We start from the raw sequence: 23,037 nt of genomic DNA, 5'->3' as shown, positions 1-23,037 counted from the left end.
AAAATCCATTCCGCATATTTTGCTCATTGGGCCGCGTCGCCCCCCATTTTGCTGCCGCCACGGTGGGAGCGAACCAACTGAACGTGTCAAAACATTTCATTTAGGCCGTAAAGCGACTCAAAAGGAAAAAACGTAACCCTGGAACCCCGACGTGTTTGGATGAACAACTTATCAGATGAGGTCTCAGAGAGGCTAGATGGAAGAATGTGTGTGTGTGTGTGTGTGTGTGTGTGTGTGTGTGTGTGTGTGTGTGTGTGTGTGTGTGTGTGTGTGTGTGTGTGTGTGTGTTTGTGTGTTTGTGTGTTTGTTTGTGTGTGTGTGTGTGTGTGTTTTCCTGAGTATCTTGATTATCTTGGGGTGTGTTTGTGTGTGTGTTTTCCTGTGTATATTGATTATCTTGGTGTGTGTGTGTGTGTGTGTGTGTGTCTGTGTGTCAGCGTGTGTGTGTGTGTGTGTGTGTGTGTGTGTGTGTGTGTGTGTGTGTGTGTGTGTGTGTGTGTGTGTGTGTGTGTGTGTGTGTGTGTGTGTGTGTGTGTCAGCGTGTGCTCTGCGGGGGGGCTTACAATCTCTGGCCACCGTGCTTATTGGACCAGGCTGTTAATATCGGATGCAGACAGTGTTTGCAGTCTTGCTGCTACAGCTGCCACCTATGTATCTGACTCTGTGTGCGTGCAATGTGTGTGTCTATTTGTTTTTGGGTGGGTTTGGAGTGTGTGTGTTTGTATGGGGAGAGTGGGGGTGTTGGGGGCGGGGGGGGGGGGGGGGGGTTAGAAGTGAGCTGGACATCTGTTTCCAACTGTGAGCCCCCACACCCACACAGCCACACACACAGATATATACACACACACACCAATATCCTGTGCTGGTGGTTTTATCGCGGTGTAATGGTTGATAGGGATCGGAGGGGGTCCACTCCGGATAATGAGAGGCAGATGAAAGGTGGCTGCACGGGAGGGACCCCGTTGGGCCCCAATTTGGCCCCGCGGCCCAGGAGAGATATTGCCTTTGGGAACACACTCCGAAGAGGAGAGCATGTCCGTGTGTCTGTGTGTGTTTGTGCAACCAAGCTTGATAAAGAGATAAGAAGGGTACATGTACTTGGGCAGAAACATCAGTGCATATAAGTATGTGTTTGTGTGTGTATGTGTGTGTGTGCGCGCGCGCGTCTATGTGTGTTTGTGCCTGTGTCCAGAAAGCAGATTGCCTCATGTCACGGTGAGATCTAAGCTGAAGGATTGACGGATGACCAGCTCAATCCCCCACAACGGAGCGGGAGCCTCCGCCTCTCCGTTCTGCGACCCCCACCCCCCAGCTTTCCCAGCCAGCTTGGGGGCTATCTGTCATTTTCTCTTTGCCATCTGAATATTTATTCTTTGGGGGATGCGCTCACACATATACACACAGACAGACAGACACACACACACACATGAGCGCATATGAGGTCCTTGGAACATCTAACCAGGGAGATAAAGCCATTTAATTAAAAGTGAGGCAGACAAGCCCCCAAGGGGGGGGTTTCAATTCAAATCAAAAGGTAAAATGATGCCCTGATATACATTTGGGCCTAAATACCACACATCGCAGAATTTGTATTGAATCCATAGAAATTCACAACAATAATGAATTTGTTGGCATTTCACAGCTTGTGGCCTGGTGGAACGCCGGTGAATGACACCCCTCAGTGGGCTGTCATGTCTTCCCCTGTGCACGAAGCACGTTGTGTCGTCGTGCAGAGGAGAAAACAGGAGTTGCTTGAAAATGCCGCCCAGTGACAGTGACTTCAAGAGGCTTTTCAAGTTTGAAAGCCTCTCAGATGGTCTTCTTGTTTGTGACGAGTTGACTGGGCACAACACTCGCTGTCTGTCACAAAGGCTAGATGTACTACTCGCTCCGTGGACGTTGCTACTAAAAATACCCATGCGGTATAAACGCCCAGGGTCTTGTAAAAACCCTGTAAAGGAAAGAGTGTGCGCAGCTGAATGTGTTCATAGACGGCCCGAGGTTTGCCCCAATTTTTGATAAATGGTGCGCGTGTATGTCTTTATTTATGCGTAGTCACACATGTCCAGCAGCGCATGTTTTTATCTGTTAGTGTCTGTGTGTGTGTGTGTGTGTGCGCGCGCCTCTGTGTGTTTGAAACTGTGTACGTGCGCCGACTCTGATTAAAGTGCACAGTTTAGGCCCAGTGGTCAGGATTACTGTGGCTTTGTTGAAAGGGGTTTTTAAGGGGGTGGAGGAGGGTCAAAGTGCACCCGCTTAATATGGGCCCCCAGGGGCCGCATGGGTAATTGCCAGGCCCTAATAAAGTTCTGCCGACCCTCTTCCGCTTAAATCTAGCCAGTCGGGGGTCCTGAAAGTGAAAGATCAAGGGCCCCCGGAGCCACGCTCCCGAGAGCGGTGTGTGACAGGTCATCGCAGCCTTCCCTTAACCCCGTGAAATGGTAATTTGGAGCAGCGGCTGGAGCCGTCTCCCTCTCGCGGCGTGACTCGACAGGTTTGTCGCTCATTTAGTCGAGGGGGGAGGGGGGTGACTATTGTGGCGTTGAACGTGGTTGGGGAAGTGTTTGTCGGAGGTTCAAATAAGCACAACGGATGCGGTCGGGCTGATTTTCGTCGGGGGGGGGGCGGCTGCCGGGCTGGTTTTCGGAGCATCCCAAATGGTCCGCGGGTAACGCCTTTCCACGAGCATGAGAGTGGCCGCAGCCGTGACCACCGGGACGCGCAGATAACCAAAGCGGGAGCGTCACAATGAATCGAGCAGCCTAACAAAGCTGGGCTGCATGTTATCAGGGCGACAGGCGGTTTTTCCGGCCCTGTTGAGGGAGTGAAAAATATCCCGTTGGCTGCTTTGCATCAGCGTGCGCGCCTCGCGTGACCTTGATTCTAAACAAAACAGGCTGATTTATCACCTCAAGCACACGCCCTCACATGCCAGCCTCGCCTCAAGAGGACGCCACGCTATCTTGACAGCTGGAGAAATGGCCTTTTACCGCATGCGGCCCGACATTGCCTCTTCGACGGAGATACAGTGAGATGGGCGGAGATACCTCCAGCGTAGAAAAAAAAAAAACAGGTATTAAGGACAAAAGAGAAGGTCTTAACAACCCTGAATGCGAGTGGGTTAATATTATGAAAGGGAATTGAAAATTCCAATTTGAGCAGCGGATCTGAGCTGAATGAGTGAATGAGATGACGAATTTGATATATGGGTGCGGAGTTATGAGCGGAAAGATGCACAGATGGGTGGATGAATATAACGCTGATGGACGGATGAATATACGGAGAGCCGAGCAGGGATGATTGTAATGGTAATGTCCTGAGGGTTTGTTGGCCTGTCTGTTCCATCATTAGCGGAGGTGTGTCATTAATCAGATGAGGCATTGACCTCCCCTGCTGTCTCGCAGTACAGGCACATAAGGGGCATGATTCAGCTATCTGCACCTGCAGACATGGGCGGGCGGGCGGGGACACACACACACACACACACACACACACACACACACACACACACACACACACACACACACACACACACACTCCGAGCCATAAGAAAGCTCACTCCTTTTTTTACACAATTTACACATTTATTTTATGCCCTGACAACATGTATTATGTACATGTACATAATGATTCTTTAGGAAGATGAGTTCTGGAGAGAGGGCTGCTCTTTGAGCTGTCACAATGCCCCGCTGTCATTGAGAACGAGGGATGGCGGGGTGAGGAATTTCTCCCACCAATGAACAACCTCACGACGCCGCCGGTGTTACCGGTAACACCAGCCACTTTACGCTTTCACCTTTGGCTTTGACACCAAATCCTCCGCCGTCATCTTGTGTGAGCCTGAGGTCGAGAGCCTCCTTTCTCTCCCGACTCTCGTCCCGTCACAAGTGAAATCTGACTCCCCCAGACAGCGCTGCGAGTCCGCCGCGCTTCCGGCAGCGCCGCAATGATGAACCCACCTGTGACGTCACCAATTGCATTACCCGCTGCCTGTCCAACCCCGAGCCGGGCCCGCGGTGACGTCGGCCAATCAGAGCCATGGGAGGGGGGGTGCTTCCCAGACAGAAGGACAGTGTCTTAGTCCTGCAGCAGCAACAGCGGCATGATTTTCACCGTCCCGGATTCAAACTCAAAATGTCGGATAATATTACTGGGGTGTGGGGATGGGGTGGTTTGAGCAGCCACAACTGTCCTGGGTCTAGGTAACTGGGGAACCAGGATCAGTGTGGCTGTATACCTGTTGCTCGTTGATTTGTCAAACAAGCAGCAGGTAAAACCACCATACCCACGCCACAGTTACCCACACAAATACTTGGGAAAATCGCGAAAACGTGCTTGTGATTTTGGAGTTTGAAATCGAGCGCTCACGTCGATCGATTTTCCATTTCGAATCAGAATGGCGACGCCCCTTCTAGCTACGGTATTCAGCCGCGTCCAAATTGTGAAAACGAATTTGCGAGTGGCGTTGTTTGTGTGTGTCGTTAACCCAGCTGGCTCCAGGTGTGTCCGCGTGCGAATGGCTCCATCGACACGCAAACAGTCCGACGTGCCGACCGTGCCCCAGCGTCTTCGCGGTCGACATCTGTAAAACCTAAACGAACCTGCTGACACCGGCAAAATGGAGGGACGATCAGAAACTGTCCGTGCTGTTTTACTTTGGTGGAGCGACGCGGGGGCGAGGCGATGCTTTCAGGATTCTTGACGCACGGTGAACCGACAGAATCTGTCAAACTCGACGCGCGTCCGAGACGCCTAAAGGAGACATCCACTGACAAACATCGAAGCGCGCGCTGATCATCTGTTTTACTGATGGATCTCGATGGGAATCCAGCCCATGGCAAAAAATAAAACTTGCTAAAAAAAAAAAAAAAAAGAAAAAAAACTTGGAAGCCAAAAGAGCTCCCCGCAGGCAAATCTCCAACAGAGTCATTTATTATCATGTCACATCCCGGGTTCATTCTCCGTAACATTCTCCCTCTCTTCTCTTCTCATCTGTCTTGTGACTAAGCAAGTGCAACTGCATTTTAAAGGGTCCATTATTCGCCAAAATACTAATCTGTGCATTGGAACGAGGAGCAAACACCGTCCCGACACAACGGGCGGCAGGAGCTCGGTGGAGCAAAACAAACGGTGTTTGACTTTCCCGAACCGATCGGCGGCCGAGCCGCAATGCAAACGGGCGTTCAAAGCGCATTCAACACTGACATGACTTGAGTTTGTGCGAGGGCAAGAAGGATGACGTCAGAATGTATTGACACCACATCTTGACAGTGTCAATAAAAAACCCGTCATGTCTGCCGGTCATCCATCCACCCGGCTTCCCCTCTGGAATCGTTGAATAACCCACCGACCTCCTTGATGTCCGCATCTCAAATTCACTCACAACTTCAGAGAGAACATTGTGAGGGTGTTCGGGGCTGGAAAGTTGATAGCCCACAAGTATGGTTTTTTGAAAAGAGCATCAGGAATTACGGGAGAATCCATTCTCTGCGCAGAGTGGCTCGGGGTGTCGCGAGGTCATTCGAGCCGAGCGGCGAGTACGCCCCGGAGGTGGAGGCACTTCATGTCTGGTTCAGGTAGCTGGTGCCTCTTTGGGTAATCCCTGAAGTGGCTTTGGCCAGACTTGGAGCCTGCAGGCCGGAGGGGGGCTTCCGGATCACCGGGTAAGTCCGCTGTACATCCAGACATCATCTTTTTTTTTTTTTGTTGTTTTTTTTCTTTTTTTTTTGAACTCCAAAAAAGCCGACGGCACACCTGTAACGTGAGACTGCACAAAGCTCGGGGAATTTTAAACACCAGACAAAAAAGAACCTGCCCTCAGGTGTCCACCAGAGGCTGGCGGCTACAGAAGATGAATTGGGTAAGGGGGGCGGGGGGCTGACCAAAGGCAAATCCCTCATGCATTATGAATACGTTGACACAAAGTGAGAGAGTTATTTACGAGAGTCGAAACTCAAAATGGCCGTCCCCGACGGAGGGAACTAGTTTGTCTGAACTCTTCGTTTGAACGACCATGCGTTTACTTCATCACAGCTCCAAGTGAATTTATGCGTGTGTGTGTGTGTGTGTGTGTGTTTGTGTGTGTGTGTGCGTGCGTTTGTGTGTGTGTGCGTGCGTGTGCGTGCGTGCGCCAGGGGACGGTGTGTGGGCCAGGTTGAATTATTCATCTATTTTGTGTGTCAGATAGGAGAGCCTTCATTATTGATGAGCTCTGATGCCACAGTAGACGCAGAGTCAATGAAGACCGCTGGGACTCAGAGACACACACACACACACACACACACACACACAGATGCACACACACGCACACGCACACAGACACACGCGCGCGCGCACAAATGCACTATGCTGAAGTAAGAGCCATGTCATTAGCACTGTTCTATGCGGCTTTGTGACACTCAATTAAATCACACAGTGAGACAGTTTTTAAATTGGGCCTATTCTGCATTCATGCTGTGTTTCCTGTTTCATCTGTTCATGCCAGAGGGGCTCAAAATAAATAATAGCGAGAGAAACAATGTACGACACCTAAGGAAACCTAAAACTTGGATCCCGAAGGTAAGAGACCTTGGAGGATCGTCGTGGAGCGATCGGTCTCCGCAGGGTTGTGTCATTCTAACCCCAATATCTCTGTCTCTCTCTCTCTCTCCCTCTCCGCCAGTTCTAAGAGACGACTTCCGTCAGACGCCGAGCGATGTGGTGGTGGCGGCAGGCGAGCCGGCGGTCATGGAATGTATCCCCCCCAGAGGTCACCCGGAGCCCACCATCTCCTGGAAGAGAAACAATATCCGTGTGAACGACCGCGATGAGAGAATCACAGTACGTGGGCGGCGGGGATCCTGGGCGGCCCATCCCAAGCGTGTTTGTCTGTAAAAATATGTTTTGCCATTCTGTCAACCATTGCCGGAAGGCATTGGTGACCAATTCTGCGGTTCACAGGGTATTTATTTATTTTTTTGTATTTTGCTATTTTTCCCCTCCATCATGGTTTACCATATATACCATATTTTGTGCTCATCCGGCGTCCAATCAATAGTTAGTATTGCCATTGATGGAACGGCGATTTACTCTCCACCATTGACAAGCAGAGGCCTCCTGATCAGGAATCGATGCGTTTCCATCATTGTGGATAATGGAGAAGTGATGTTGTGATAGAGCTGCATTGATCAGCATTTGATTGAATCCTCGTAATGTTCACTTTGCATGCTAGAGCAGACCTGGATTAGATCCTCAAAGTGATTGACAGATAAAAAAAAAACTCCCACAAAAATACAAAGCCACGTATCGCAAAGCGATGATTCAGAGCCAGTCGCAGGGTGAGAATCCTTGTCAGGCTCCTCTCGTTAACTTCTACCTTTGGCCATTTCCCTCTAGTTTACTGTTTACATTTTAGATGTATTTATTTCTTTATTTTGCCATGTATATGTTTATGTTTAATGGTTATCATTCGGTTTTTGTTCATAAGCAAATCTTGACTGTTCATTGTTTATCTTTAAGTTTATTTTTCTGGTTTGTTTTATTGTTAACTTGTTAGGTTTATTGTGCACGGCAGCTTTTCTAGGTAATTTTTAGGCCATTTTCTGCAGGATTTTTTTTTCGTTACTTTTTCGGTTATACAGTGGTACCTCGACTTCTGACTGCATCTACTTACGACTAATCCAAGATACGAGTGGCGATAGTCGCGAAAATTTGTATCGACTTGCGACCGACTGCTTCAAGATACGAGCGTGGAAATTTGCAGTTGGCGTGTCGGCGGCCAGTCAGCAGTCAGTCAGCAGTCAGTCAGCAGTCAGTCAGCAGTCAGCCAGCAGTCAGTCAGCAGTCAGTCAGCAGTCAGTCAGCGGGCGACCTACATGGTGTGTGCACGTAGTTCGGGGCTTATCGATATTTTTTTTCATATTTACTGTGTTTGTGCTGTGTAGTTTGTTTATTTTCACCCTTCATGATTTCATCATTCATATGGGGGAAATTGCTTCGACATACGACTGTTTTAACATACGACCGTTCTTATAGAACGAATTACAGTCGTAAGTCGAGGTACCACTGTATTTATTTTTTGTTGTTTTTATCAACCGGCTTCTTCTATATTGCAATATTTTTATTTTTCTTAACAGGTAATTTTATATTTTCACATTTTTATTGTGTATTTTTTTTCCCCCTAGTTTTATTCTGTTGCCTTATTATTTTGGCCTATTTTTGATGTGAGCTGCTTTGCCATTGCAATTTCACTCTGTGGATGAATAAAGAAAATATGTCTATCCGTCTGTTTATCTGTCTGCGTATCTGTCTGTTTGCCTATCTATCTATCTATCTGTCTATCTATCTATCTATCTATCTATCTATCTATCTATCTATCTATCTATCTATCTATCTGTCTGTCTATCTATCTATCTATCTATCTATCTATCTATCTATCTATCTGTCTGTCTGTCTGTCTGTCTGTCTATCTATCTATCTATCTGTCTGTCTGTCTGTCTGTCTGTCTGTCTATCTGTCTGTCTGTCTGTCTGTCTGTCTGTCTGTCTGTCTATCTATCTATCTATCTATCTATCTATCTATCTATCTATCTATCTATCTATCTATCTATCTATCTATCTATCTATCTATCTATCTATCTATCTATCTATCTATCTATCTATCTATCTATCTATCTATCTATCTATCTATCTATCTATCTATCTATCTATCTATCTATCTATCTATCTATCTATCTATCTATCTATCTGTCTGTCTATCTATCTGTCTATCTGTCTGTTTCTATGTCTGTCTGTCTGTCCGTCTTATCCCCGTTGGCCTTATCCTCTCTGCCTTGTTTTTTCTCTTCCATCCATAGATTCGCGGAGGGAAGTTGATGATTTCCAACACCAGGAAGAGTGACGCTGGCATGTATGTGTGTGTCGGCACCAACATGGTGGGAGAGAAGGACAGCGACCCGGCCGAGCTCGTGGTGTTCGGTGAGTGGCGTCTGAGAAAACCCAAAACATTTGCAACGGGGTGTTTTTTCGGGAGTGGGTAACTGCAATCTGTTGTTTACAGCAATGTCTCCATTGTCTCCAACAGTAGCCCCATGAGAATTTTAGTGAGTGAAACAAACAGGTTGGAACGTTTAAATCTGTGTAGGGCTGGAAAATAATACGTTTCCCACTAATAACCCCAATATATTCAAGAAGAGTCGACCACCGGTGAGACCATTTCAATGATCATACCTGAGAAAGTAAACATTTCAAATTGTACATCAGTCTTTTTTCTATTCAAAGCCAGTATAGCAACTGGATTGTAACTAAGTACAAATACTTTTTTACTGTACTTAAGTACATTTTTCAAGTATATGTACTTGCTTAAGTATATTCCGTTTTGGAGAGTTTTTGACTTTTACACTACATTTCAAAACAAATATCGATACTTTTCACTCCACTACAGTTCTACAAGCCACATTTCTGTAAGTAAATCTTTATTTAAAAAGAACTATATCGGTCATGTAACATACAAGAAACACAATAGAAGAGAATTAAAACCAAAGAAAAGAAAATATATTGTTGTTTTTTTTCGTTTGTTTTTTTGTTGTTGTAAATTGTTTTTATTATGATACGCATTGGGCATCATCTGTAGACAAAAGGTCTATGAAGTATTATAGAATCGGTTATATCCCGGGTATACTGGATATGACAAGTGCTTTTACTTTTGATACTTTAAGTACTTTAAAGAGCACGTACTTTTAAACTTTAACTTGAGTAGAAATGTCAGTGGGGTACTTTCACGTTCACTTTTGGGTCAGGGTATTTAGATAGGTAGAAGAACGCATTTATTGTCATTGTATGGAATTCAACACAATTAGGAACACTACCCCTGATCAGTGTCAAAACAAAACAACCTCAACAAACAAACAACCACAGCCAACCACGCAAAAATAGGAGTAGTATGTTTTAAAATATTAGTAGAATAAATAGTAAGTAGAATAAATAAATACAATATAATTGTGCAATAAAATAGGTGTACTTGTTGCACTAGAATACATTTAATTATTGCACTAGAATACATTTAATTATTGCACTAGAATACATTTAATTATTACACTAGAATACATGTAATCTTTGTACTAGTATGAATGTAATAGTTACATTAGAATATATGTAATTATTGTATGTGATCCAGTAGGTTTGGCCTGAAAAGATCAGATTGCACGTAAGGGGTCATTCAATGCTTGTTGGAGTTTAGCCTTCTCGTAGCGCAGGGAATGAAACCGTTCTTAAGTGGTGGTATATAATAACACCCCTTTTCAATAGTATCAATATGTTTGCTTATTGGAAATTCAGGCTGACAGTGGTGCTCCGGGAACACGTTGGCCGGCCGGCCTTGGAATCTCCTTTACCTACCCGCCCCGTCGCTCCTCCCTGTCTTTCATCTCTCCTCTGTCATCCGCCTCTTTTCCATCTCTCCCCTGCCAGCTGTTCCACCAGGTGGCCTTTCCACATTCCGTCCCCGTTTCGACGTGATGCAGCAAACTATCATTAAGAATAGGTGTAGTCGATGTAAAGGTGGGGGCTAATCCAGCCATTTCTTCTGCTTCTTCTCGCGTTATTTTCAGAGCGGCCCGCGTTCACCAAGCAGCCGGTGAACCAGGTGGTGCTGGCGGACGACACCGTGGACTTCTTCTGCGAGGTCCACGGAGACCCGACTCCCACTGTCCGCTGGCGGAGAGAAGAGGGGGAGCTGCCCCGCGGGAGGTACGCCAGCACCACACACCCACACACACACACGCACGCACGCACGCACGCACAGATGAAAAGACATTGTTCAGGCGGACCAGTATCACTCAAAGCAAATGAACCACATAATATGAGTCTCGCGGATGTTTCATGTGTCTATGTTTTCAAAATGTAAATCATCCATGAAGCTGTCGTTAGGCTCTGGTACATACTTATATGAGACAAAATTACAAAACAATATACAACTTATTCGAAGGTATACAATGGCTTTGGCACAATTTCCGACCCTCACGTCCAGGGAACAAGCGCCCCTTGTTGCTTTAACGGCCACTCCACGACAGAATTCCCTGAAAGGCAGCAGCATGTGCGAGGGTCTGTACGTGTGGGTGTAGGAAGGCCAATTCCTCCGTTCTATAAGCAAGGCACTGAGCCGGCGTCCAGCTGAGTTTTAGCCATTTCACTAGTCAGCACGCACATTTTCCTGATGATAGCTTAACAGTTTTCGTTTTTTTTATTCCTATATTTTTGGATATATTTATGTATTTATTGTCCCTATTCTTTGAAAAATGTAAACAAAATCATGACAATTCTACCTTGATATTGTCATAATTGGTAATTAATTAATTGGTAAGCCGTTGTTTGCAAGAGCACCCTTGTTTGAACACGGGATTAAAAAACACGAATGCCGGCACAGTGCGGCGCGGTGCTTTATTGATCCTCCACAGGTGAAATTGAGGCGTGGCGGCTCAGGGGGGGAACATGAGACACAATGTGAGAAGATGAAACACTTTATTCACAAAATACAAACAAAAATAAGTAATGGACAGCTCAACAAGTAAGATAAAGTAAGTAAAAGGTAATAAAGTAATATTAGGTAATAATAAGCTGCTCGAGAATGTACATAATAGTTAGATTCAGTAGTAACTTCAACAACTACTTGTGCAGTAATATACATGCAATAACACTACTTACTGTAATAAGATCGATAACACATAGTAACAATTCAAATACAAATGTATAACCTATATACCATAAAAATAATTTATCCTGTGCATATTATCGCATTTGTATATCTTTAATATCCTAAATACAATTTTGGGCTATTTGTATATATTTGACATTTAAATTTAGATTTTCCTTTTTGTTTTGGGGGCGGTCAAGCTTTTTATGTTTTTAATTGCTTATGGTCCGGACTGAAGTGCACCAAAACTCACTAGAGGAAATTCCTCGTATATGTCACATTACCCGGTAAAAATAAAAACCGATCCAGATTCCGAAGAAACGTCAGCCACGGGGGAGCGTATTTGTCCCCGGTCGGCTTCTCTCCGTCATCGTTTCTCCCCCCCCCCCCCCACCTCACAGGTTTGAGCTCCGCAGCGACGGCAGCCTCCGCCTGACCCAGGTGAGGGGGGAGGACGAAGGCACCTACACCTGCGTGTCGGAGAACAGCGTGGGCAAAGCCGAGGCCTCCGGGACGCTCCAGGTGCACGGTAAGACATGGGAGATGCCCCGCTGATTGACCGCCGCCGCTCGTACGCGCGTGCGAGCGACACGGGGAGTGAAAGGCAGTGAAATCATAAACGCAGCATGACGCTAAGCGGCCCCCAGTAGAGTTAATTAGGAAATGGATCGTAATGCCGGCGATGGTTCTTTAATGTGTCTGTGGATTTGACGTCACATGGGGATTACCGACACAAATTTCAGTTTTTCGAGTCGCTTCCTGCTGTCTCTCGACCCGATACAAACTTGGAGCGCTTCCTAGTCCACGGGGGGGGGGGGGCGGTCGGAGTATTTAGTGGGGCGTGGCCTAGAACCGCCCCTGCTTTGCAGCGTTGGCGCCACTGTCGGCTTTTGTGAATGTTTATCTTCTCGCAGACTCTCACGGCGAGGCTGGAAATCTTCGGGACTATGTGGGGATCAGCGTTTTGTAGTCGCTGGAGAAAGACACTCAACTCGAATGCTCAAAGCGAGTGTACCGCATAACATGGATCGCTTCGCTCCTCTAATATGGTGACGCAGGCGTTATCTTGCCCCACGGCCTCGAGAGAATCGACGGGCGCGTGTGCAAGGGTCTCTCGGTGACACTCGACGAGCCCTGACGCACGCCCGCTCGACCGCGTGGAGACCCAGGGAGAGGAGCAGGTGTACGTGCCGGCCAGGGGCGCACAAGCCAGCGCCGCTGTTGGTATCGTTAACAGAGCCTCCGAGGCAGAGCAACTTAAAACATGGCTTTGTAGCTCCTTTCAAAGGCAGGACTAGCCATTCCTCTGAGAGGGAGAGAGAGAGCGATAGAGAGAGAGAGAGAGAGCGGGAGAGGGGGAGAGGGAGAGAGCGATAGAAAGAGAGATCAAAAAGCATCGACATTGCATGGGAGTGATCTTGGCCCCTTGAAGCTGTGTTTGGATAAGAGAGCTGCTTTTCTTAATCATTAAATGGAATATTAACGGCTCCGATCTCGCAGGCTATTCATTAGACTCTTGATGAGCCTACAGGGGCCTACAGGGGCCTACAGGGGCCTACAGGGGCCTACAGGAGCCTCGGAGGCGGTTTTTTTCGAGTTTGACGAGCATCTCTTCTCAACGTAGACGACTAAACACAATCACGCTGTTTTACAACCTTCACATGTTTGGTACAGGACTGGAGGATATATCAATATATTACTAATTATCTGATATCTGAGACTGGACATCGCTTGGGATTTTGGTCATCGTAATATAGCAGTAGTCACTAGTTAGTATTGTGCTACTAGTTAGTATAGTACTACTGGATAATATAGTTCTAATAGTAAGTATAGTGCTACTAGTTAGTATAGTGCTACCAGTTAGTATAGTGCTACTAGTTCGTATAGTACTGCTGGATAATATAGTTCTACTAGTTAGTATTGTGCTACTAGTTAGTATAGTACTACTAGGTAATGTTGTTCTACTAGTGAGTATAGTGCTACTAGTTAGTATAATAGTACTGGATAATATAGTTCTACTAGTTACATTTACATTTACATTTAGTCATTTAGCAGACGCTTTTATCCAAAGCGACTTACAAGGGAGAATAACATTCAGCTACATTGCGACAGAGATTAGTGTAACAACAACATTCGTGTAACAATAAATACTGCAAGGTGGTGCTAAGTAAGTTAGTATAGTTAGTAGTTAGTATAGTGCTACTAGTTAGTATAGTAGTACTGGATAATATAGTTATAATAGTTAGTATAGTGCTACTAGTTAGTATAGTGCTACTGAATAATATAGTTCTACTAGTTAATATCGTGCTATTAGTTAGTATAGTACTACTGGTTAATACAGTGCTACTGGTTCATATAGTGCTACTTGTTAGTATAGTACTACTGGTTAATACAGTCCTACTAGTTAGTATAGTGCTACTAGTTAGTATAGTACTACAGGTTAATATAATAATAATATAATAATAATAATAGCTTTATTTATAGAGCACCTTAAAAAACACAGTTCACAAAGTGCTTTGACAGATAAAATAAAAGCAGTGTGTTCAGATCATCAAATGAAAAGGCAAAGGAACATTAATAAACAGGAATTAAATTAATTCATTAAATTTAAAATGCGGATAAAGAGACAAAAAACAAATAAATAGATGAAATATGATAGTAAGAAATAGAAATGAAAGGAAAAAATAAAAATAAATAAATAGCAAGTCAAAAATAAAATAGATAAAAGCAGAGTCACTGACTCTGCCGAATCTCCTCAGGCAGGTCAATCCAAAGCCGAGCGGCCCTGACAGAAAAGGCGCGGTCACCTTTAGTTTGAAATCTAGGCTTTGGAACAGCCCGAAGGGCCCGGCCGGGACATCTAAGGCTGTGCACTGGCTCACATGGGGTCAACATATCTGTTATGTAGCTTGGAGTCAGACCCAGGCGAGCCTTAAAAGTGATCAGTAAAATCTCAAAATCGATTCTGAACCGAATGGAGCCAACGGAGAGGAGCCGGGATTGAGGTGATGTGATGTCTTTTTTGATGATCTTTTTGGAAACGGTGAGAGGCCAAGCTGCTGTGTTTCGATTTAGTTGGAAGCGAGAGAGTGACTTTTCATTGATGCCAGAAAGGAGTGAGTTACAGTAGTCTGGTCGTGAGAAAATGAGGCCGTGGATGACTTTTTCCAGGTCGCTGTGTGATAGGTATCGGTTTGATTCTTGAAATAGTTCTCCGTTGAAGGAAGCAGGGCTGGACATTTTTTAAAATTTGTCGTTCAAAGTTTAGAGTCAGAGTCAAACAGTACGCCCAAGATTCTGGCAACAGACTTCAAATTTGGGGACAGAGTGCCAATCCTCTCAATTTGACTGGTAGAATTTGGGGGAGTGATTTATGATTTTGATTTATTGAGCTGAAGAAAATTCTGTGCCATCCAACGGTTGATATCACTGAGACAATCTACAGCAGCAGCTAGGCTGTTTTGGTCACCAGGTCTCAGAGGAAGGTCTGTGTGTCGCTTGCGTAGCAATGAAAAGAGACGTTTGTGTCTTTGCATAATTTGGCCAAGAGGCAGCACATAGATTGAAAATAAAGTTGGACCTAAAATAGAACCTTGCGGTACACCACAGGTAATTTGAGCTGTAGAGGATTGAGTCATTACCTATGGAGACGGCGAAGGTTCTTTCTACAGGGTGGGATAAAACCAACCAAGTGCCGATGCCGACCCAGGTGTTAGGACGGTCAATTTAAACGGCGTGATCTGCAGTGTCAAAGGCTGCACTTAGATCCAAAATAATTAAGATTGCCAAAGGATATCGTTGGTTTGCTTCGAGGAGGGCAGCATCTGTGCTATGCAACGCTCTCAAACCAGACTGGAATTTCTCAAACATGTTTTTATGGCACATAAAAGCCAAAAGCTGGGTTGATACCACCTTCTCTAAAACCGTTGGAAGAAATGGAAGTTTAGAGACGGGCCTAAAATTGTCAAGAACAGAGGGATCAAGGTTAGGTTTCTTTAAAAGAGGATGGACCACAGCATGTAGGATAAATGCCAGCGAGCTACTTATAATTGATAATATACCAATTCCAATTGTGTCAATCACCTCTTCAAGAAATGCGGTGGGGATAATATCTAGGCTACATGTGGTTGATTTCATGTAGGATAGAGTTTCAAGTAAAAATGATAGTGACATAGTTTTAAAATTGCTGGAATAGCTGTCAGCGTCCCTACTGGCATGTATAACTTGGTCAGGGGGGCGTAATTTGCTGTCTTATATCCTCAGCTTTTTTTTTCGCAAAAAAGTTTAAAAACTCCTCACACATCTCTGGTGAGGCCTGAGTAAGACGACAGGCGGGGGAGGCTGTGATGACGGAGTCTATTACCTAAAATAAAATTCTGGGGTTAGTACGGTTTGCAGCAATCAGGTTAGTGAAAAAAGCTGCTCTTGCTTCTTTAACTGCCCTTTGATAATTGATTCGTGGCGTCTTTCCAAATCTCATAAAATACGTTTAGAGCACTCTTCATCCATTTCCCTGCCCTTCTCCTACAGTCTCTCTTTCGGTCCCGGGTGGATTCATTTTGCCAGGCCTGCGATGTTTTATTTGACTTTTTGTCTTTGTATGGGGGCGGCAGAGTCCAGGGCAGTGAGACACCTGTCATTAAAAAGGGAGACGAGCTCCTCTGTTTTAAAATCGGAGGCCGTTAAAGGCAAAGCCGCCGCGGTGAAAAGCTTGCCCGCTGACATAGAGTTAAAAACATGGCGGCGGACAGGATTGTTGTGATTAATAGGAAATTGGGATAAGGCCACACTGAATAAAACCGCTTTGTGATCAGACGTACAGATATCCTTTGTCTCGATGTTTTCAGGGCTGAGACCACTGTACAGTGCTAAGTCAGGGGTGTGGCCCTTAGAATGTGTAGGTTCTCGTACCGCTTGAGTCAGGTTAAAGGAGTCAAGAACCTCCATCAAATCAGTAATAAAAGTCTGGCTGGGACAGCGGACATGTACTGTATGTTAAAATCACCTAAAATCTGAATTTTGTCATAATTTGCCATAAAACGAAATAACAACTCAGCAAACTCTTGGTTAAATGCATTATTTGGTCTAGGCAGTCTGTAAATTATTAAACTTATCACCTTAAACCAAGATGTTCAAATGATGTAAAACTGCTCTGTGAAATGGGAGTGCTTTTAAAATCCTTTCTGTCGATAACAGCAACCCCCGCCCCCTCCCCTGCCTGAGAGTCTGGGTTGGTGGAGAAATATAAAATCACTCTTCAATAGGAGCACTGCAGTCTCCCTGACTTAACCAAGTCTCTGTGATGATCAAAAAAAAACATCTAAATAATTATAAGTAATAAAATCATGGCATAAAAATGATTTGTTATTTAGAGATCTGATGTTTAACAGACCTACGTTTACAGGTTTACAGATAGCAGCAGCAGAAGGTAACAGAGGTTGTTGAGGTCCTCAAATTATATTATTATGGTGAGCAGTAAGGGGGCGTGATAATGAGTTCTCCCATAGGTCCATAAAGGGAAATGATGGTGATTCTAGTGGAAGCCATACCAGTCTGGTTTTAGAGAGCTGAGTGGGATGCTTGAGTAGGAGATGGAGGAGATATATTATATAATGCTACTAGTTTGTGTAGTACTACTGTTTAATACAGTGCTACTAGTTAGTATGATGCTACTAGTTAGTATGGTGCTACTTCATGTGCTACTTAGTACTTTGTGTAGATAGATATACGTATATCCTCATACCGTATTTCCTCAAATAATGACAAGGGCCTTTATTTACCTCAACTGCAGAGGGTACAAGGCCTTTATTGGAAGCAAGCCTGTATTTGAGGCAGGCTTTTATATCAAATACCCTCTGTTTATTAAGTATATTTGATCATATTTTACTGTGAATTTTAAATCAAACCCGTCTGGGAACCATGCCATGCAAACACATGAACGGTGAAAAAACGAGAGAGCTAGTAGGTACCCCCAAAAGTTGCACTTGTGGCGGTAGCCGACGGGGGAATTAGAGTTTCCCGAGGTCGCCTGGAACGCACCACTTCCTGCTTGGAGTGCTGGAGAGTGAGAGCGCTCAGAGCGGGGCATTTGCCCCAAGAAGCGATCTGCGATCTGCTAAGCAGCAGCAGGGAGACAGAATAAACTGAATACATCTACAATAATAACACACCGTTTTTATTTGCTTTGTTAGGAGAAAAGTTCCCTCCGATGGAGCTGCGGAGATGTTTCCATGTTCCCCGATCGGTTTTTCGCCCGGTCGGTATTTGAGGCAGGCTGTTATTTGTTTGTGTAGACCACGCCCCCGACATTTATTAGAGGCCCGGTTTTTTATTTCACTTCCGGTTTATATTTGAAGAAATATGGTATGTGTTTATTTATTATCTCATTCGTATCTTTCTCAACGGCACTGTCTTTTGCAGCTATATCTCCTGAATTTCCCTGCGGGGATTAATAAAGTCTTCTCATCTTCTCTTAATAACCTGATATCGTTAAATGTTGCTTTAAGGCGTGGCGGTAAATTAATGCAATTTTATAAACTTCATCGACTGTTCTAGCTGCTCTCTACCTGCTAGTTAATAATAATAATAATAATCATAGTCATCCTTAAAATTTTCATATTTAGGTATCGGTCCAAAATTGTGATCTTAGATTCGGTCAATATCAGCGCAGCCCCAGTGTGATCCAAACAAGCACGCACACAGACTTTACTCATAGGATCCTAAAGCAAAGCGAGGAGCTTTATTCCCAATGACAGATGTTGAGAAGATGGGGTTCAGTGGGTTTGGTGTGTGCTGCTGCTTAAATCTGACACACACACACACACACACACACACACACACACACACACACACACACACGCGCACACACACACACACACACACACACACAGCGGAGGAGCTCGGCGGAGGCAATGCAATTTAAAGCCACATCTCCCCAATCAGACTTGAACTCTCCTCGGCTTCACCTCCATTTTCATTTTTCACATTCACTTTATCGCTCCTCACTGACCTTCCCTTCATTTATTTATTTTTTTCCCTGCAGCTCCCGTTCCGTTTAGAGCAGCGGGGCCAATTTCACTTCAGCCCCTTCCTCTATTTCGCCCCTTTTTTCGACTCAATTTTTTAGGCGTTTTAAAGCTGCGTTTGCTCTCGTTCTCTGTTGTCGCCTGTCAATGAAATGCCCGCGCCGCCTCATGATCTAATTTCTCATCCATCTTTCTTTTCTCCTCTTTTTTTGTTTTTTTTTCCTACATTACTCCACTCCAGTGGGTCCATTCAGTAAGTAAATCATTTCATCTTCATCTGTGCATGGTGTGTGTGTGTGTGTTCATTCCTGTTTTTATTTCCTGTGAGTGTTGACCTTTCAATTGATTTGATCCAAAACGATCCTGATAGATACTGTCAGGCCGAGACCCCCTTCCACACACACACACACACCCACCCACACACACACACACACACACACACACACACACACACACACACACACACACACACACACACACACACACACACACACACACACCACTACCACTTCTTTCTCACTGATTGGCATGTGCACGAAGGACAGCCAATGGGGATTAATGGAGCTCTGGAAATACAGTTGAATGGTCCTTTTTTTCCTGTGACTCACCCCGATGTAGCTTGTGTCCTGTTAATTTAAAAGTAGAATATAGTGGAGGAGAGAGAGAGAGAGAGAGAGAGAGAGAGAGAGAGAGAGAGAGAGCAAGACTCATTTTTTCCCGACGTTCGTCAATTCTTCACAGTTTGGCTCCGTGGAGTGTCTTAGGTTTTTTATAATTTTTTTGTTGTTTTTTGTTTTGTTTCTGGTGGGTGTGAGTTTACCCGCCCACGCTGACGTCCCATCATCTCAGGGTGACGGTGAAGTTTATAACAACACAATGACTCTTTTCCTGTCCACACGGCGCTTTAAAAGAGAGGACATTCGACAGATTTATGGAGGAAGGGAGCGAAGGGGCTAAATGTTCTCTTTCGTTTGACAAACCCAAATATTACGACCCCAGAACAAGATGTTCTCTTGTTCTGGGGTCGTAATATTTGGGTTGGTGGAATATCTCTCAGAGTGGAGAGAGGGACAAAGGAAATGTTAGTGCAAAATTGCTATCTCGATTAAATATTTCATTTTGAAAATACATTTAGTGGTGGAATGCAATTGTCCAAAACAATCATTAGTTGTAAAATAAAAATCTGCATTGTAAGAAAAAAAATGTTCCAACAACACTTTGCAGTATTTACAGTCGGAGCCACTTGAAGAGGGCTCTTCCAGCTGGCTGACAGCTGAATTGCAACCAGCTTCCGGTCAACTTCCAGTCAACCACAAGGCGCCTCCAAGCCGGCTGCCATTCGGCTGGAATCCCCCCTCCTTCTCATGTGTCCTGACAGGGCGTGTTTCATTTTGGCTGTAAACCTGCCCATTTATTCAATTGCAGTGTGTCACCATGACATGGCGCTAACTACAGAAAATACACAATCACATTCCCGAGAGAGATTTCAGATTTTCACCCCAACCCTAATCCATTACCTGAGATATTGTCCTTTGAACCATGACTAGAGGTCATCTTTTAAAGTTAAATTGCTTTTTCGTCATACGAATAAGAACAGGGTTTAATGATTTATTTTAATCTACATGTTGCACAGCTTTTTAAGTTCAAAATCGGAGCTGTTTTTTATTTACAATTTAAAAATGACCATGTTTAATAGCTTTGTAATGAGAGAACTCAAACTAGGTCTTTGTTATTATAATTTCAAGTTTATTGTGAAATACTTGATAACAGTGCAAGAATCATAACCAGTAATGAGATTCTTAGTCTCAGAGCTAACTCAACTTTATATAATACGGAAGATAAAGATCATATCATAGTGATTCAAATAAAACAGTATTTAACAACAATTTAAAGAGTATTTAAACAGTGAATTCTTAAAAAAAAAAAATCTAAAACGGAAAGAAGTAGTGTAGTATTAGTAATATAAAAGTATTTACCTTGAAGAAAGACAAAATAAAATGCAGACAATAATGACAGTGAGTCAATTTGATTGTGGACATCTTAAATAGTCGTGGGCTACAGTTTCATACTAAATGGTACGATAGACACAGTGTTGTAAGACAAAAACTGCAATATACTACTAAGGGGAAAAACAAAACAGGTATGCAATGCAATACTTGATACATTTAAGTGATTAATTTTAAAGTTTTACTAGCCTCTTTTTAAAGTGGCCAAGTGTGTGGATTTATAGGTTCTACTCTTCGGCCCTTTGATTTAAAAATTTGGGTTTTTGAATGATCTAGTTATTATTTTACTTTAAATAATTGTGAAATATCACAACAAATTGCTGCATTTGAGCTTCTGAGAAACGCCCCCCCCCCCCAATAGATTGATTTTTCAAATTTCAAAAAGCAACAGTGGCACAATAAAATGTTAGAAATCAATCAATAAAAGTTGATTGAATAAAATCAACACCAGGGATATAATAATAATTTGTACAAATGGTAAAGCAACTAAACAGTGCAGGGATCCTTCTGAACACTCAGTATTTTGCTGTTGATTTAGTTTAAACTCCATGGTTTACTTCATGGATTGGTTGCCAACTATTAAATAAATCGCCATATGATAGTAAAACGGATATTTCATTCCCACTCCACAGAGAGGAATTTTCACTTTACAGTGAGAAAGGGGTGGATTGCTCCATTGAGATGTGGAGATTTTCGTCAATGGGTCTGCGTTTGCATATGTATGGGTCAGGTGTGAGGTCTTCCAGACCTTTTGGGTGACACAATGATCGGCCATTAAGTGCAAACAAAGAGATGGCCCAAGGCTTTATCTGCGGTCTGCTTCGTAGTGAGAGAAGTACTGTACCCTTGTGTAAAAGTTGTAGACTGGTAGGCTCTGATACAAATGATTATAATTAAAAAAAAAACAAGAAAGTAGGAAGCAATAGGTAAAACAGCAAAAACGTGATAAATAATAAAGGGTGATGCAGCAATACAGATAAAAATGATCTCATACAATCAATAGTTACAGATGGTCAATTACACTTGTGTGTGTGCGTGTGCATTAGTTGTTGTTCTGAAAAGCAACAGAGGTCTATAGATACTAATAGTATACTTCAAATAAGCATTTCCTTAGAGTAGTAGTAATAAGTAATAATAACTTATAAGGTGCACACACGACAGACTGTACGACAAAAAACCCCTGCTCCAATTCACAGAGTTTGGTTCACAGTGTTGAAGATAGCATGATTGTATTCTTAAAAGTATAAATTTACAGTAAAGCAGCGGAGAAGTACATTTTGCTTAACCGGCATACTGTACACATGCTGTGTAACTAACTGGTAGTTCATCCTTGGATTTTCCCCTTACCCTGGTCTTAATCTGAGGTAGGGTTTAGGCCTTTGTTTGTGTTGACCACACCCCGGCATTTATTAGAGGCCCAGTTTTTATTTGAGTAACTCTTTGTATTTGAGGAAATATGGTAACTCAAATATATGAATTACCTTATCTGCTAAAGCTTACACTGCTATTATGCACACCACCTGAATGCTAGCCCTGCTATTTGTTGTTGTTTTTATGTCATTCATTGTCTCAAGCTCATTCAATCGTCACAGATAACACAGAGGAATGTTTTTTTGAGAGAGTTTATTTTATTATAGTATGAAACCAGGTGAGAATGGCACACTAATATTTTATATATATATATAAAATATTATATATGTGTGTGTGTGTGTCTGTGTGTGTGTGTGTGTGTGTGTGTGTGTGTGTGTGTGTGTGTGTGTGTGTGTGTGTGTGTGTGTATATGTATATGTATGTGTTTGTGTGTATTTATCTATTATTTTTTTGATTCAACTAATTGTCATTGCACAGAGTACAAGTACTGAGGCAACGAAATGCATTTCTCTGCATTTTACCCATCCTAGTTTATGACGTATCTAGGAGTAGTGGGCTGCCATATGGTGGCGCCCGGGGAGCAGTTAGGGGGTTAAGTGTCTTGCTCAACCCCCTAACTGCCCGGGTATGTATGTACAGTATGTATGCATATATATATATATATGGGTGGGAATTTATATCATCTGGGACCTCATCATACGACCTGTTTTCGCACATGAGGGGGCTCCCCGAGGGGCACCAGGACCTGGGGGAGCTCCCTGAGGACCTGGCACTGGTGACACGGATGAGACGTCATCCAGCGGGGTTTCGGCAGTAATCCGTGTTGTGTTTGTTCCGTAACTTTCACAAATTTTACCTTCTCAATCCACTAAAATTTGTTTCTGTACGAATTAAGGCGAGAAATAATCAACCCAGTTGCTGAATCTTCACTCCTATCAGATCGACAAGATGTAATTTAAAACTTTGTT

The 23,037-nt window shown here is 43.8% G+C and overlaps 1 protein-coding gene across 1 annotated transcript in view; it reads left to right on the top strand.

The window, feature by feature from the left end:
• robo3 (roundabout, axon guidance receptor, homolog 3) overlaps positions 1-23,037 on the top strand; it is a gene marked incomplete at its 5' end in the record, with an annotated part of 152,871 nt that overhangs the window by 95,968 nt on the left and 33,866 nt on the right. Inside the window, 4 exons of the mRNA XM_080014377.1 lie at positions 6,662-6,819; positions 8,834-8,954; positions 10,586-10,724; positions 12,069-12,196. Coding sequence (XP_079870503.1) covers positions 6,662-6,819; positions 8,834-8,954; positions 10,586-10,724; positions 12,069-12,196 — 546 coding nt within the window. The remainder of the gene's footprint in view (positions 1-6,661; positions 6,820-8,833; positions 8,955-10,585; positions 10,725-12,068; positions 12,197-23,037) is intronic.

This window comes from Zeus faber (assembly GCF_960531495.2).
Source record: "Zeus faber genome assembly, chromosome: 14".
Taxonomy (NCBI): domain Eukaryota; kingdom Metazoa; phylum Chordata; class Actinopteri; order Zeiformes; family Zeidae; genus Zeus; species Zeus faber.
The sequence above is the reverse complement of the archived record's forward strand: the minus strand, read 5'-3'. Positions and strand labels throughout refer to the sequence as shown.